The sequence below is a fragment of the Salvelinus sp. IW2-2015 genome, linkage group LG26 (genome assembly GCF_002910315.2).
Source record: "Salvelinus sp. IW2-2015 linkage group LG26, ASM291031v2, whole genome shotgun sequence".
Classification (NCBI taxonomy): Eukaryota; Metazoa; Chordata; class Actinopteri; order Salmoniformes; family Salmonidae; genus Salvelinus; species Salvelinus sp. IW2-2015.
In genome coordinates this window covers 33,586,488-33,599,459 of record NC_036866.1, presented here as the reverse complement: position 1 = coordinate 33,599,459, position 12,972 = coordinate 33,586,488, and the positions used below count along the sequence as shown (strand labels likewise).

Here is a 12,972-nt window from a genome sequence, read left to right as displayed (position 1 = left end):
CAACAAGATGATAATGCGGGGAGAAAATCTCAYCGGGTTCTACAGGATGCTGCAAATACAACAGAATGAGACCTGGATGACTCGCATCATGGAATACATCTCTGTATGTGAGAATTTTTTGCCAACTGATGCCACGCTACCATCAGCGATGCTGCGTCGGGTGCTGCAGGATTCCTGGGACTCTGACAGTACTGATGATGGGGTTGAGTTGGGTGACTCCCACCCAGATGAAGAGGATCAGGAGGAGTTTCACTCTTTCTATGGCTGCACAGTCTTCCCCTCGATGCTGGTGCCCCAGAATGGCTAAGGCAAGAGGAGTGCCTTTAGGAGTAAAAACATGAATGCTGTATTTGGAGCAGTTCTTCCTGTCAGGTTCCATGTACTGTCTGTGGTTGATCTGCTCAGAATAACTATTCTACAAATCACTTTGCATTCCAAATAACTCCTCATTATGTGATCCGGACTAGTGATTCTGTGCCTTGCCTTGCTCAAAATGATCCCTTCAAACACGCTGATTCTCCAGCTTAGTCCTGCTCCAACTCTTGACCTTTCTTTGGAACATTGGGACCCCTCTCCCTTAGCAAAGTGCCCTCCCTTCAATACTGTTACTTTCAAGAACTAGAAGTGTCATACATTGTGTACTGGTATGCGTAAATAGTTAGTTTTACTCTGTTCAGTCTTTGTTACATGACCTTTGTTTAGTTCAGTATCAGCAGTCCTTTAGATTGGTGTGTTTAGATGGTAATGTTTGACCTGTATATTTTCAATGTATTGGCATGAAGACAGAGAACCCTGACCCATAATCAGGCTCAATATTCTATATAGTGTGTCAAACAACCTTTCTCTATGGACAGGAAGTAAGAAGAGGGTTGAACATTAAATCTGTCCTTCTTTTATACCAACATATACCTTTTCAAACCAGATTTGACCAACCACAGACCAAAAACCAAACAATATATCCAATCAGATCAAACCAACGTTCGCTAAGGTGGGTCACACCTTATTGCAGGGGTAGAGATGGGCAGTATTTGAAAGAGAGGGAGATCTGCACACACTGTCCAAAACTGAGGCTTGAATGCAAAATAAAGATGTTTATTATAACATCATGGTGCCCAAAAAAATCATAGTGCATAAATGAAAGGTGAAAACAAAACACAAACGTTTTGGTCTCAGGTGAAATGAGTGTGTTCAGCAGCTCTGCCAATGGAAAACAATACACAACCCAACAGCTCCTCGCATGCAGCTCTTCTAGCGTCATATACCTTATCTCCTGTCCATGCAATAAGCAATACGTGGGCAAAACCAGTAGACAGATAACAACACATATTATAGAACACAAGAGTGCTGTAAGGAGAAATGACCCTAAATCCCCTGTTGGATGTCATTTCTCAAAAGCCGGTCACCCCCATGTCCTTCTGTGCTATACAGCAGATAAAACATTCACGTAGGGGTGGTCATCTTGAAGTCAGTCTTCTCCAGACAGAATGCAGGTGCATGTTCTATTTACAAACTCTCCACCCATCAGGCATGAATGAAGAATTGTTATTGAAGTGTTTTCTCTAAGTGGTATATTTCCTCTTGTTGGTGTTTGCTACCTCCATCTAGTGGTATCTCTAACTCCCTACTCTTACCACCCTGTGTTATTTATTCTGAGTACATTTTCACATGGYACATGTTAAAGCAATAATTGAGGATATTTCTCTGTCCACTTTCACTTTTGTATATATTTGTAGATCATGCATTCTATTCTACTAGTGTGATTCATAGTATAATGTGTTTTCTTGCTTGATCATGTGACATCCTTACGTTCACACTGATAATGGCCTATGGCTGAAACTTTTGTTTTCACCTTTCATTAATGCATTTTCTTGCACTATGATTTTCTGGGGGCATGCACCATGATGTTTTAATAAACTTCTTTATTTTGCCTTCAAGCCTCCATTTTGGATGTATTCCTTTTTATTTTTTTTACAGTTTGCGGGTCTCTGCACACTGTCAGAATCTCTTCCAGTATTCTTATTTTGACTCCTACACACCTGGAACAGACACTATTTAGTAGTAATGACAAATGAGTGCAGACGGCCTCATCATTTTTGTTACATGTATTTGAAATATGTATTTAAATTACTTCTGAGTAATTTGTATTACACTGGACTGAACTACACTCCAATGTATTTTGTAACAAGATACTTTTGAGAGCTATAATTAGTATTTTCAAAATACAAAATACTTTTCTATAAAAAAAATGTAACAGTTCACAACTTTGTGGCCCCCTTTCACCCTGCATTGGTATCAGAAGTCTGATGGCCCTATGGTGTGATAAGAGTGTCTGCTAAATTAACTAAATATAATGTCAAAATAAACAATTGCAAAGCATGCTGAGTATTATTCTAATGAGCTCCACCCCGAAACAAGGTCAATACTAATACCCATTATGCTTTGCAATTAATTTTGGTATGTTAATATACATTTACATTTTGGTCGTTTATTTATGGTCAATACTAATACCCAGTATGCTTTGCAATTAATTTTGGTATGTTAATATACATTTACATTTTGGTCGTTTATTTATTTTACGTATTTATTTAACCTTTATTTTACTAGGCAAGTCAGTTAAGAACATTCTTATTTACAATGACGGCCTACCAAAAGGCAAAAGGCCTCCTGCGGGGACAGGGGCTGGGATTAAAAATAAAAATACATTAAATAAAAATATAGGACAAAACACACACCACGACAAGAGAGACAACACAACACTACATAAAGAGAGACCTAAGTCAACAACATAGCATGGCAGCAACACATGACAACACAGCATGGTAGCAACACAACATGACAACAACATAAAGATCAATGTATTTAGTCATTTTTGCAGATACCTGTGCAGGGGTAGGCATCCCTAGTCTTGGAGTGCCGCAGGCACTTCATATTTCTGATTTAACCRACCTGGAAGACCAGGTGTTGGAATTTCGGAAATCACTAAACTGATCAATWTGCTCAGTTGGTCGCGTGTGATACCTAGTTGGAACAAAAATCCTTCAGTACATGTGGCACTCCAGGAACAGGGTGATAACTTAGTGTGATAACTTGCAGAAGTGGCCTGAGAACAATAGGGGTCCATTTACTATAGTTAAAAAAGTGTGTTTTTGCAGACATTACTGTAGTATTTACTAGTGTTTTTTTGTGGATAACAGTAGTTTTTATTATACACTGAACAAAAATATAAACACAACATGTAAAGTGTTAGTCCCATGTTTCATGAGCTGAAATAAAAGATCCCAGAAATGTTACATATGCACAAAAAGCTTATTTTGTGCACAAATTTGTTTACATCCATGTTAGTGAGCATTTCTCCTTTGCCAAAATAATCCATCCACCTGACAGGTGTATCAAGAATCTGATTAAACAGCATGATCATTACACAGGCGCACATTGTGCTGGGGACAGTAAAAGGCCACCCTAATACGTGCAGTTTTGTCACACAACACAATGCCACAGATGTCTCAAGTTTTGAGGGAGCATGCAATTGGCATACTGACTGCATTAATGTCCACCAGAGCTGTTGCCAGAAAATGTATGTTAATTTCTCTACCATAAGCGCCTCCAACATCGTTTTAGAGTATTTGGTAGTACGTCCAACCGGCCTCACAACCGCAGACCACGTGTATGGCGTTGTGTGGGCGAGCGGTTTGCTGATGTCAATGTTGTGAACAGWGTGCCCCATGGTGGCGGTGGGGTTATGGTATGGGCAGGCATAAGCTACGGACAAAGAACACAATTAAATTTTATCGATGGCAATTTGAATGCACAAAAAAAMTATGACAAGATCCTGAGGCCTATCATGAGGCCAATTTTTTTATTAGGATCACCTGGCAGCGGCTACTCTTCCTGGGGTCCAAACAGGAAACAAAACAACAAATAAAATACATAATACATATAATATAATATACATAACACTACAAAATGTCCTGTTTCTGCCACACGCTTCAAAAACAGGAGATTGCTCCAGTCCTGTGAGCCAGGCCACTTACAGGTTTACTGTCTTTGGTGAAGACCATAAGTCGACTTCTCTTATAAGTGAGAATGAGAGATGACACTTGGAATCTAATGCAGTAAGCAAACAGTTTACTGACTTAATAAATTCACACATTTATCTCCAAAGCGTTCAGCCAGTGTATCCTCAATCAGACACTGGAACGCTCTGTTTGATATAGTATACATCTAACACTGCATTTTGTAATTGTATTGCACATTGCTTACTTTACAGTGTGCATTATATAATGTAAAATACAAAAATGTTATTATTGGGTTGTTCATAGGGCACAATTGAGGGATTTAACTTTTTTCTGTGGGTTTCACACTTTAATCGTAAAATGACAGTTCAGGGTAGTTGGCAATAGAATATGTTGAATGGCATAACCAAAGATTGTGTGGTACTGTAGGTTTAGTAATTGTTTGTGGCCTACCCTTTGGGACGTACACTACTGAGCATTCTAAAAGGAAGTATCGCGCACAACCAATTGAATTTGTCTATTTCTCGGCGCAGCCTTCTTCTCTACTAACGTTGTGAAAAACCCTCCTCCACACTTATCAAATAGGCTAGTTTCTGAGTCGAATTTATCCAGACTTTTTATTTGATTACACATCGGTCTGTAATCACAAACCAGTAAATCATTCATAGTAAGAAACGCCGTATATTGTTTCATTTAAATGTGGATTATATAAATAGAGCTCTTCACGAAGGAGGACGAGGGATCGAGGGACGCCGCCATATTTGCTCTTGCTAGCTAGTGCACTACAAGATACGGGCTTTGTTTCGAGTACCCTTCAATTTAGTACCCTTGTATTTGTTCATGATGGATGCGATGGATAAAAGACCTTTTGGTGCAGAATATAACTATAAAAGTAAGTGTTTGGTATTGTTAAAATTGAATGTCGTTTTCAAATATAATATTAATATTGTTAATGCCATAATGTTAACCATATTATTTTGCGACGTCGCTGAGTTGGGGTCTGTCAAAGTTATGCGTGTGCTGATGGATTAACATTGTTGTGTTTTCCCCCAATAAGTGTCGGAAAATGACATATCCAGATTGATAAAATTGCGTGCAACGAATGACGCCATCTTCACTGGGAAGAGAAACTCTGCCATGCCTGCCTGGAGGTGAGTGAGAGTGATACAATGATGCACTACTAGTGAATGTTCTGTTTGTTGGTTTGATAATCCAGCACAATTTGTTTTGACTTTTATCTGTACCTCAAAATGAACCGTCACATGCCATTTGTTGACTGTAATTGATGTCTATGGAAAACATTTGATCCATTTTAATTGATTCATCAATGTTGATTCACTGACTCACTGATGTGCTTTTACTAACAATGTTATTTGAAAAAGCCCTCCGAAGGTCATTGTATTAAGAGCTGGTTATGAAGATGAAACCCTATCTGTAGTATCTGACTTGTCTCACTTTGATTCTGCAGAGCAATGTTAGTAGAGTTGGGTCTCGAAGGAAAGCTTACAACCGGGCAATTGAAAAAGAAGTGGGAAAACCTTAAAAAGAAATATAAGGTAATGATTATGAATCCAATCCTTGGTCCTAGTGCAACATGTATTCTCTTTTGTTTGAATTCAGTCTCTTAAACACAGATTCCAGGCTTTTGTTCCAGTTAAGTACTAACCCGGTTCAACTAATCAAGGGCTCAATGATGTGTTGAATCAAGTGTGTCATAAGGCCTGCCTGGAACRAACTCCAGCAAACCCAATACCAATATAAAGCATTAATCTGATTGTACCCCTTGTCCCTTTTTCTGTGTAGGATTTTAAGTACCCTCCTCTTGGCATGGAGAAAGTCAATCCAATGTCCTGGCGTTGGTTTCACCTCATGGACGATGCCATCGAGGGCCGCCTAGCTGGGTCTGCCCGTATCCTAAACCCTTCACTGTTTGATTTTGGGGAAGTTGGGGACGTTTCATTTGCGTCCTCTCCCACTACCTCTCCCATAGCCAACAAGAGACTATGTATGAGGCCGGAGGGAGGTGAGGGAACAAACATTTTTGAGTTCTGGGCCAAGGCACAGCTGGGGGAGAGTGTTGGTGCTGCGAGCACGGTAGCAGATGGACAGGTGGCATACACAGATGCAGCTACAGAGGAGATCCGGAGGGCAGCAGTGGAGTGCGAGAGGGCCCTGCGAGAGGAGGGCAGGGGTGCAGCTCAGAATGAGAGGGCCGCGCCTGACAAGATGCCAGTGGGTGTGTACGGGAGGACCATGGCTGAGGATGTAGAGACCATAGCTGAAGACGGAAGAGCCATGTTGGTGAGAAACCCTGGCAGGAACATTGAGAGGGAGACTGCTGAACTAGAGAGGCAGATAGCAGATTTGGAGAAGGAGCGAGAAGTGTTAGAGAGGGAGCAGGCAGACTTTGACAGGGAGAGGTTGATACTGGACAGAGAGAGGGATGTGGTGAACAGAGAGAGGGTGGCTGTTGAACGAGGCAGAGCTTCACTAGACAAGGACAGAGCAGCGATGGACAGAGAGCGAGCAGCAATGGAACGGGAGCGAGCCATACTGGACAGGGATAGGGCGTCAATCGAGAGAGAGAGGGCAGAGCTGCAGAAAGAAAAGGAAGCCCTAATGAAAAGCAAGATTTCCAGGAACAACGGCTCCACTGATGTGGAACTGGACTCATCCACTGTAGAAAAAAGAGAGAAACTGCTTTCCATATTTGAGAGACTTGTTGATAAGCTGTGAAAGATGAACCATAAGTAAAAGTTGAATAGGTGAAGGATGTACTGTAGGTGAGAGTGCACACAAGTCATAAACAGGTTTCTATGTCACCAGTCCCCTATCATTTTGTGATCATTTTAGGTTAACCTGCACACACAGGGAGTGCAAAGTCATTCAATTGGTGCTGGCTGTAATGAGCATTGAGTGCGTCTGTGTGAGGTTGCACCCTGAAAGAGAAGCTGCTACAATGTTTATGTTGCGCTCATTTAATTTTTTTGCTTGCAGTGCGTATGTATAAATACCAGTCAAGTTTGGACACACCTACTCATTCAAGGGTTTTTCTTATTTTTTTATTTTCTACATTGTAGAATATAGTGAAGACATCAACACTGAAATAACACAGAATCATGTAGTAACCAAAAAAGTGCTAAACAAATCAAAATATATTTTTGATTCTTCAAAGTAGCCAGCCTTTGCCTTGATGACAGCTTTGCACACTTGGCATTCTCTCAACCAGCTTCACCTGGAATGCTTTTCCAATAGTCTTGAAGGAGTTCCCACATGCTGAGCACTTGCTGGCTGCTTTTTCTTCACTCTGTGGTCCAACTCATCCCAAACCACCTCAACTGGATTGAGGTCGGGTGATTGTGGAGTCCAGATTATCTGATACAGCACTCTTCTTCTTGGTCAAATAGCCCTTACTCAGCCTGGAGGTGTGTTATGGTTCATTGTCCTGTTGAAAAACAAATTATAGTCCCACTAAGCGCAAACTAGATGGGATGGCGTATTGCTGCAGAATGCTGTGGTAGCCATGCTGGTTAGGTGTGCCTTGAATTCTAAATAAATCACAGACAGTGTCACCAGCAAAGCACCATCACACCACCTTTATGCTTCACAGTGGGAACCACACAGGCAGCGATCATCCATTCACCTACTCTGCGTCTCACAAAGACACAGTGGTTGGAACCGAAAATCTCAAATTTGGACTCCTCAGACCAGAGGACAAATTTCCACCCGTCTAATGTCCATTGCTCGTGTTTCTTGGCCCAAGCAAGTCTCTTCTTCTTATTGGTGTCCTTTTAGGGGTGGCTTTTTTTCAGCAATTTGACCAAGAAGGCCTGATTCACGTAGTCTCCTATGAACAGTTGATGTTGAGATGTCTTTTACTTGAACTCTGTGAAGCATTTCTTTGGGCTGCAATCTGCGGTGCAGTCAACTGCTGATTTCTGAGGCTGGTAACGCGAACGTATCCTCTGCAGCAGAGGTAACTCTGGGTCTTTCTTTCCTGTGGCAGTCCTCATGAGAGCTAGTTTCATCATAGCGCTTGATGGTTTTTGCGACTGCACTTGAAGAAACATTCAAAGTTCTTGAAGTTTTCCACATTGACTGACCATGTTGTAAAGTAATGATGGACTGTGGTTTCTCTTTGCTTATTTCAGCTGTTCTTGCCATAATATGGACTTGGTCTTTTACCAACTAGGGCTATCTTATGTATACCACCCCTACCTTGTCACAACACACCCGATTGGCTCAAATGCATTAAGAAGGAAAAATTTCACAAATTAACTTTTAACATGGCACTCCTGTTTTAATTGAAATGCATTCTAGGTGACTACCTCATGAAGCTGGTTGAGAGAATGCCAAGAGTGTGTAAAGCTGTCATCAAGTCAATGGGTGGCTACTTTGAAGAATCTCAAATATGAAATATATTTTGATTTGTGTAACACTTTTTTTGGTAACATGATTTCATAGTTTTGATGTCTTCACTATTATTCTACAATGTAGGAAATAGTGGAAGAAAAAAAAAAACTGGAGTTGGAGTCCAAACTTTTGACTGGTACTGTATATACAGTGCATTCGGGAAGTATTCAGACACATTCGCTTTTTCCACATTTTGTTACCTTACAGCCTTATTATAAAATGGATTAAATAAAAAAATCCTCATCAATCTACACACAATACCCCCGAATGACAAAGCAAAAACAGGTTTTTAATAATGTTTGCTAATTTATTAAACATACAAAACAGATACCTTATTTACATAAGTATTCAGACCCTTTGCTATGAGACTCGCAATTGAGCTCAGGTGCATCCTGTTTACATTGATCATCCTTGAGATGTTTCTACAACTTGGAGTCCACCTGTGGTAAATACAAATCATGTCCAATCAATTGAAAAGGCACAGACCTGTCTATATAAGGTCCAACAGTTGACAATGCACGTCAGAGCAAAAGCCAAGCCATGAGGTAAAAATAATTGTCCGTAGAGCTCCGAGGCAGGATTGTGTCGAGGCACAGATCTGGGGAAGTGTGCCAACAAATGTCTGCAGCATTGAAGGTCCCCAAGAACACAGTGGGCTCCATCATTCTTAAATGGAAGAAGTTTGGAACCACCAAACTGATATCGGGGGAGAAGGGCCTTGGTCAGGGAGGTGACCAAGAACACGATGGTCACTCCGACAGAGGTCCTCTCTGGAGATGGGAGGACAACCATCTCTGCAGCACTCCACCAATCAGGCCTTTATGGTAGAGTGGCCAGACGGAAGCCACTCCTCAGTAAAAGGCACATGACAGCCTGCTTGGAGTTTGCCAAAAGGCACCTAAAGGACTCTCAGACCATGAGAAACATGATTCTCTGGTCTGATGAAACCAAGATTGAACTCTTTGGCCTGAATGTCAAGTTTTACATCTGGAGGAAACCTGGCACAATCCCTACGGTGAAGCATGGTGGTGGCAGCATCATGCTGTGGGGATGTTTTTCAGCGGCAGGGACTGGGAGACTAGTCAGGATTGAGGAAAAGATGAACAGAGCAAAGTACAGAAAGATTCTTGATGAAAACCTGCTCCAGAGCGCTCAGACTGGGGAAAAGGTTCACCTTCACAGGACAATGACCCTAAGCACAAAGCCAAGACAATGCGGGATTGGCTACAGGACAATTATCTTAATGTCCTTGAGTGGCCCAGCCAGAGCCCGGACTTGAACCTGATCGAACATTTCTGGAGAGCTTGAGAGGATCTGCAGAGAAGAATGGGGGAAACTCCCCAAATACAGCTGTGCCAAGCTTGAAGGGTCATACCCAAGAAGACGCAAGGCTGTAATCGCTGCTAAAGGTGCTTCAACAAAGTACTGAGGAAAGGGTCTTATGTAAATGTGATATTTCATATTTATTTTTTAAATACATTTGCAAAAAATTCTATAAACCTGTTTTTGCTTTGTCCATGGTATTGTTTGTGTGTAGATTGATGAGGGAGAAAAACAATTTAATACATTTTAGAATAAGGCTGTAACGTAACAAAATGTGGATAGTCAAGGGGTATGAATACTTTCCGAATGCAGTGTGTGTGTATGTATACACACACACATGTCATCCACACCACTTGATAGGCACCTCTATACAATACTATTTAAATATGTTTACACTAGCAGAAATTAGTCTCTGATCCCTAGGTGCATTTGTTAAAGTGCATTTGGCAATTATTTGTATGTTCTGTTCGACCTGCCAGAGTGCCCGTGTAATGCTATACTGATAATAAAGCCTACACCTTTTTTAGACGTTCTTCTAATTGTCATATACTGCTATTACTACCCATGTAATTACCCTGTACCAAGCTAGTAAATATAGTCATTTACAGTAAGCACTAGGCAACAGCCTATATTTACATACGTGGTACAATGTAATGTTCCTCTATATCACCTTGGAATAATACCACCCACTGACACCTTGTCAAAATGTTCTGGTAATTTCATTATTTACTTTTAAAGGGTGCTCGAATCTTGCAACGGGAAGGGATCACTGCCAATACTTCACGTTCCAACCAAGGTGTATGAATTGGGGAGCAAACGGGGAGAGAGAAATAAAGYTTTATTGCAAAAAGGAGAACCAACGCATTTTCGGCTTTTGGCTTTCAGGGTTTTTACGGTAATAAGTCATGAGGCTTTTAAAATGACCTCAGGGACCAATAAAGAATATGTTAATAAAAACGTGGTTGGTTAAAACAGTTGTAGCAAGATGAACCAATCGATTGTTATTAGCAAAGACTGACCAATAGATTGTGATAAAATGTTGAACCGACCAAGAGAACAGGTATATATGCTTTCAACATGTTCTAYTGGTCAGTACAACAGTCTATGCTAATAACAATTGGTCCGTTGATTGGAGGCTTCCAAAGGTGTCCCGATCCCTGCAAAGGCTCACATTAGCTCCTGCCATTCAATCTGTACCGTGCCACCAGTCAACTCAACAAGGAAGTTCCTGTTGCCAGACTGGAGGAGATGATGGGTAGACTGGGCAGAGATTGAGGGTCGAGTGTGCTGATGTGTACCTGCTGTATCATGGTCCAAGGATATTCCAGCATGCGCGTGTCTTTATTCACTCCAATTGTCCAGTCATGTTTGAGGTGAGATAGTAGTGCCATGCAGGGGCACTGTGTTCTAGTACAGGCCCAAAGTTGGTGGTGTAGATGGTGACTAGGCCAGGTTTGGGAATGGAACCCATGATCCCCATGGGCGTGTTCTACCAACTGAGCCACAGAGAACCACAAAGAGTTTCTGGTTACCCTTTTCCACTCGTTGGTCCAGCTCAAGTCATCCTGGATCCCAGCAGTTTAATATCAGATGTTTGCAGAGTGTCCCATTTAGTTACAAGGGTTCCAAAGGGGGTGGGTTATTTGTAAAGCAAACATGCATTGCTTTGCACTTGTTTGGGTTGAGCTGTGTGGAGTGCTCATCTACCTATGAGCACAACTTTTCTAGACCATGTTGAAGGCTGGAAAGCTGCCCCACTCTAATGCACTCTGCAATGTTCATGTCATCAATATATGTCCACCTGTGAGCGAACTTCTGAAGTGCGCTGTGGATGAGGGCCAGGAAGATAAGGGGTCCAAGAATTGGACCTTGAGTCACTCCACAGGTCAGATGTTGCCATGGTGAAAGGGTGCCTTAGTACCTCACTCTCTGCTTCCTTTTGGAGATGAAGCTACAGCCCAGAGGAAAGGGGCTCTGACTCCTAGCTGAATCAGGCACTTTGTTACCACTGTATTATACATTTTGATGAAGGCTTAAGCAAAATCTGCTGTTATTATAGTGCATATATAATGGTCTTACTTGCATCAGTGGATTTTACATAATGTATAGGAGGCTGACCAAGACATCTGTCGTCGACCTGCCCTTTTTGCATCCAAACTGTCTTGGGTCAAGCTTGTGGCCGATGTCCTCTATTATCCGATCGATGGCAAAACTGTCAGCCACCTTAGCTCTAGTATTCCAGACTTGTTCCAGTGTTCTACAGATGTAATGGCTGTAGACCCATTCAGACTGTGTTCATTATGTTTCTTAATTATATTTACTTCTGTCTCCAAGACGGTCAAATTCTGACCGAGAAATGAGAGCTGTAAACAGTGGATGTTCCAATTCCCACGCTGGCAGTCCATTGAAAAAAAAGAAGGTAAATGGCATTATGACCATTACAATTCCACAGTAGCAGTACAATATTATTTTGTTATTTGACAGATATAGTGACAATATAGGTATTTTAAAGAATAATCATCATTTAAGGATAACAAATCATTTGACCTTATCTAAGAGTATGTTTAAATAGAATATAGCCTATATTTGTGACTTTATAAGTGTATTTAGATCACATCGATAAAAAGAGAGCATATCTTTTGGTTTACTGAATGATTTATGTTACCACCATAACTGCATGGCGGTGTAGGGAGAGTTAGGAGAGGTGTGGCCATTCACCTCTTGTGAATGCCACTTGGGTTCACTTCCCTACAAAAGGGATTGAACCCACATGGAGCCATGCAGGTATGTTATTAACAATCATTAGATACACATTTCACATGGAAAGTGAAGTCAACATAACTTAGTAATATTTTGCCCAAATAATATATGTTCTACCCAAATAAATGCTATAATAAATTGTGAATTGAAATTACTTTCTTTTGCAGTTGTTCATACTGCAATGTTTGATCTGTTCATGTTATTTTGTTAATCCAAGCATTGTTCATGATAAACAGTGTCTTTTGAAGTAACATTTTTACAGTTTTTGGTTAAGTAGAAAGGAATAGCATTCACACATTTCTACAAGTACTCCAAATGAAGGCATGATCATTGCTGGGATGAGGGTTTAGGGTGTAATAATAGAGACAGTTTTCTGTCATGGTAGGGCAGCATGCGTCACGYGTCTCCATGACCCTGTAGGCTTAACCCTCAATGCTGTTGAGGCTCTATGCTCCACTAGGAG

At 41.1% G+C, this 12,972-nt stretch overlaps 1 protein-coding gene across 1 annotated transcript; it reads left to right on the top strand.

The window, feature by feature from the left end:
• The first annotated feature begins 4,532 nt into the window (after positions 1–4,532).
• LOC111952116 (caldesmon) lies at positions 4,533–10,277 on the top strand. Its single transcript, XM_023970612.2, has 4 exons — positions 4,533–4,905; positions 5,071–5,164; positions 5,482–5,569; positions 5,817–10,277. Exons 1-4 carry the CDS (start codon positions 4,854–4,856, stop codon positions 6,747–6,749), a joined length of 1,167 nt encoding a protein of 388 aa, XP_023826380.1. The 5' UTR covers positions 4,533–4,853; the 3' UTR covers positions 6,750–10,277.
• The last annotated feature ends 2,695 nt before the right edge of the window (positions 10,278–12,972 follow it).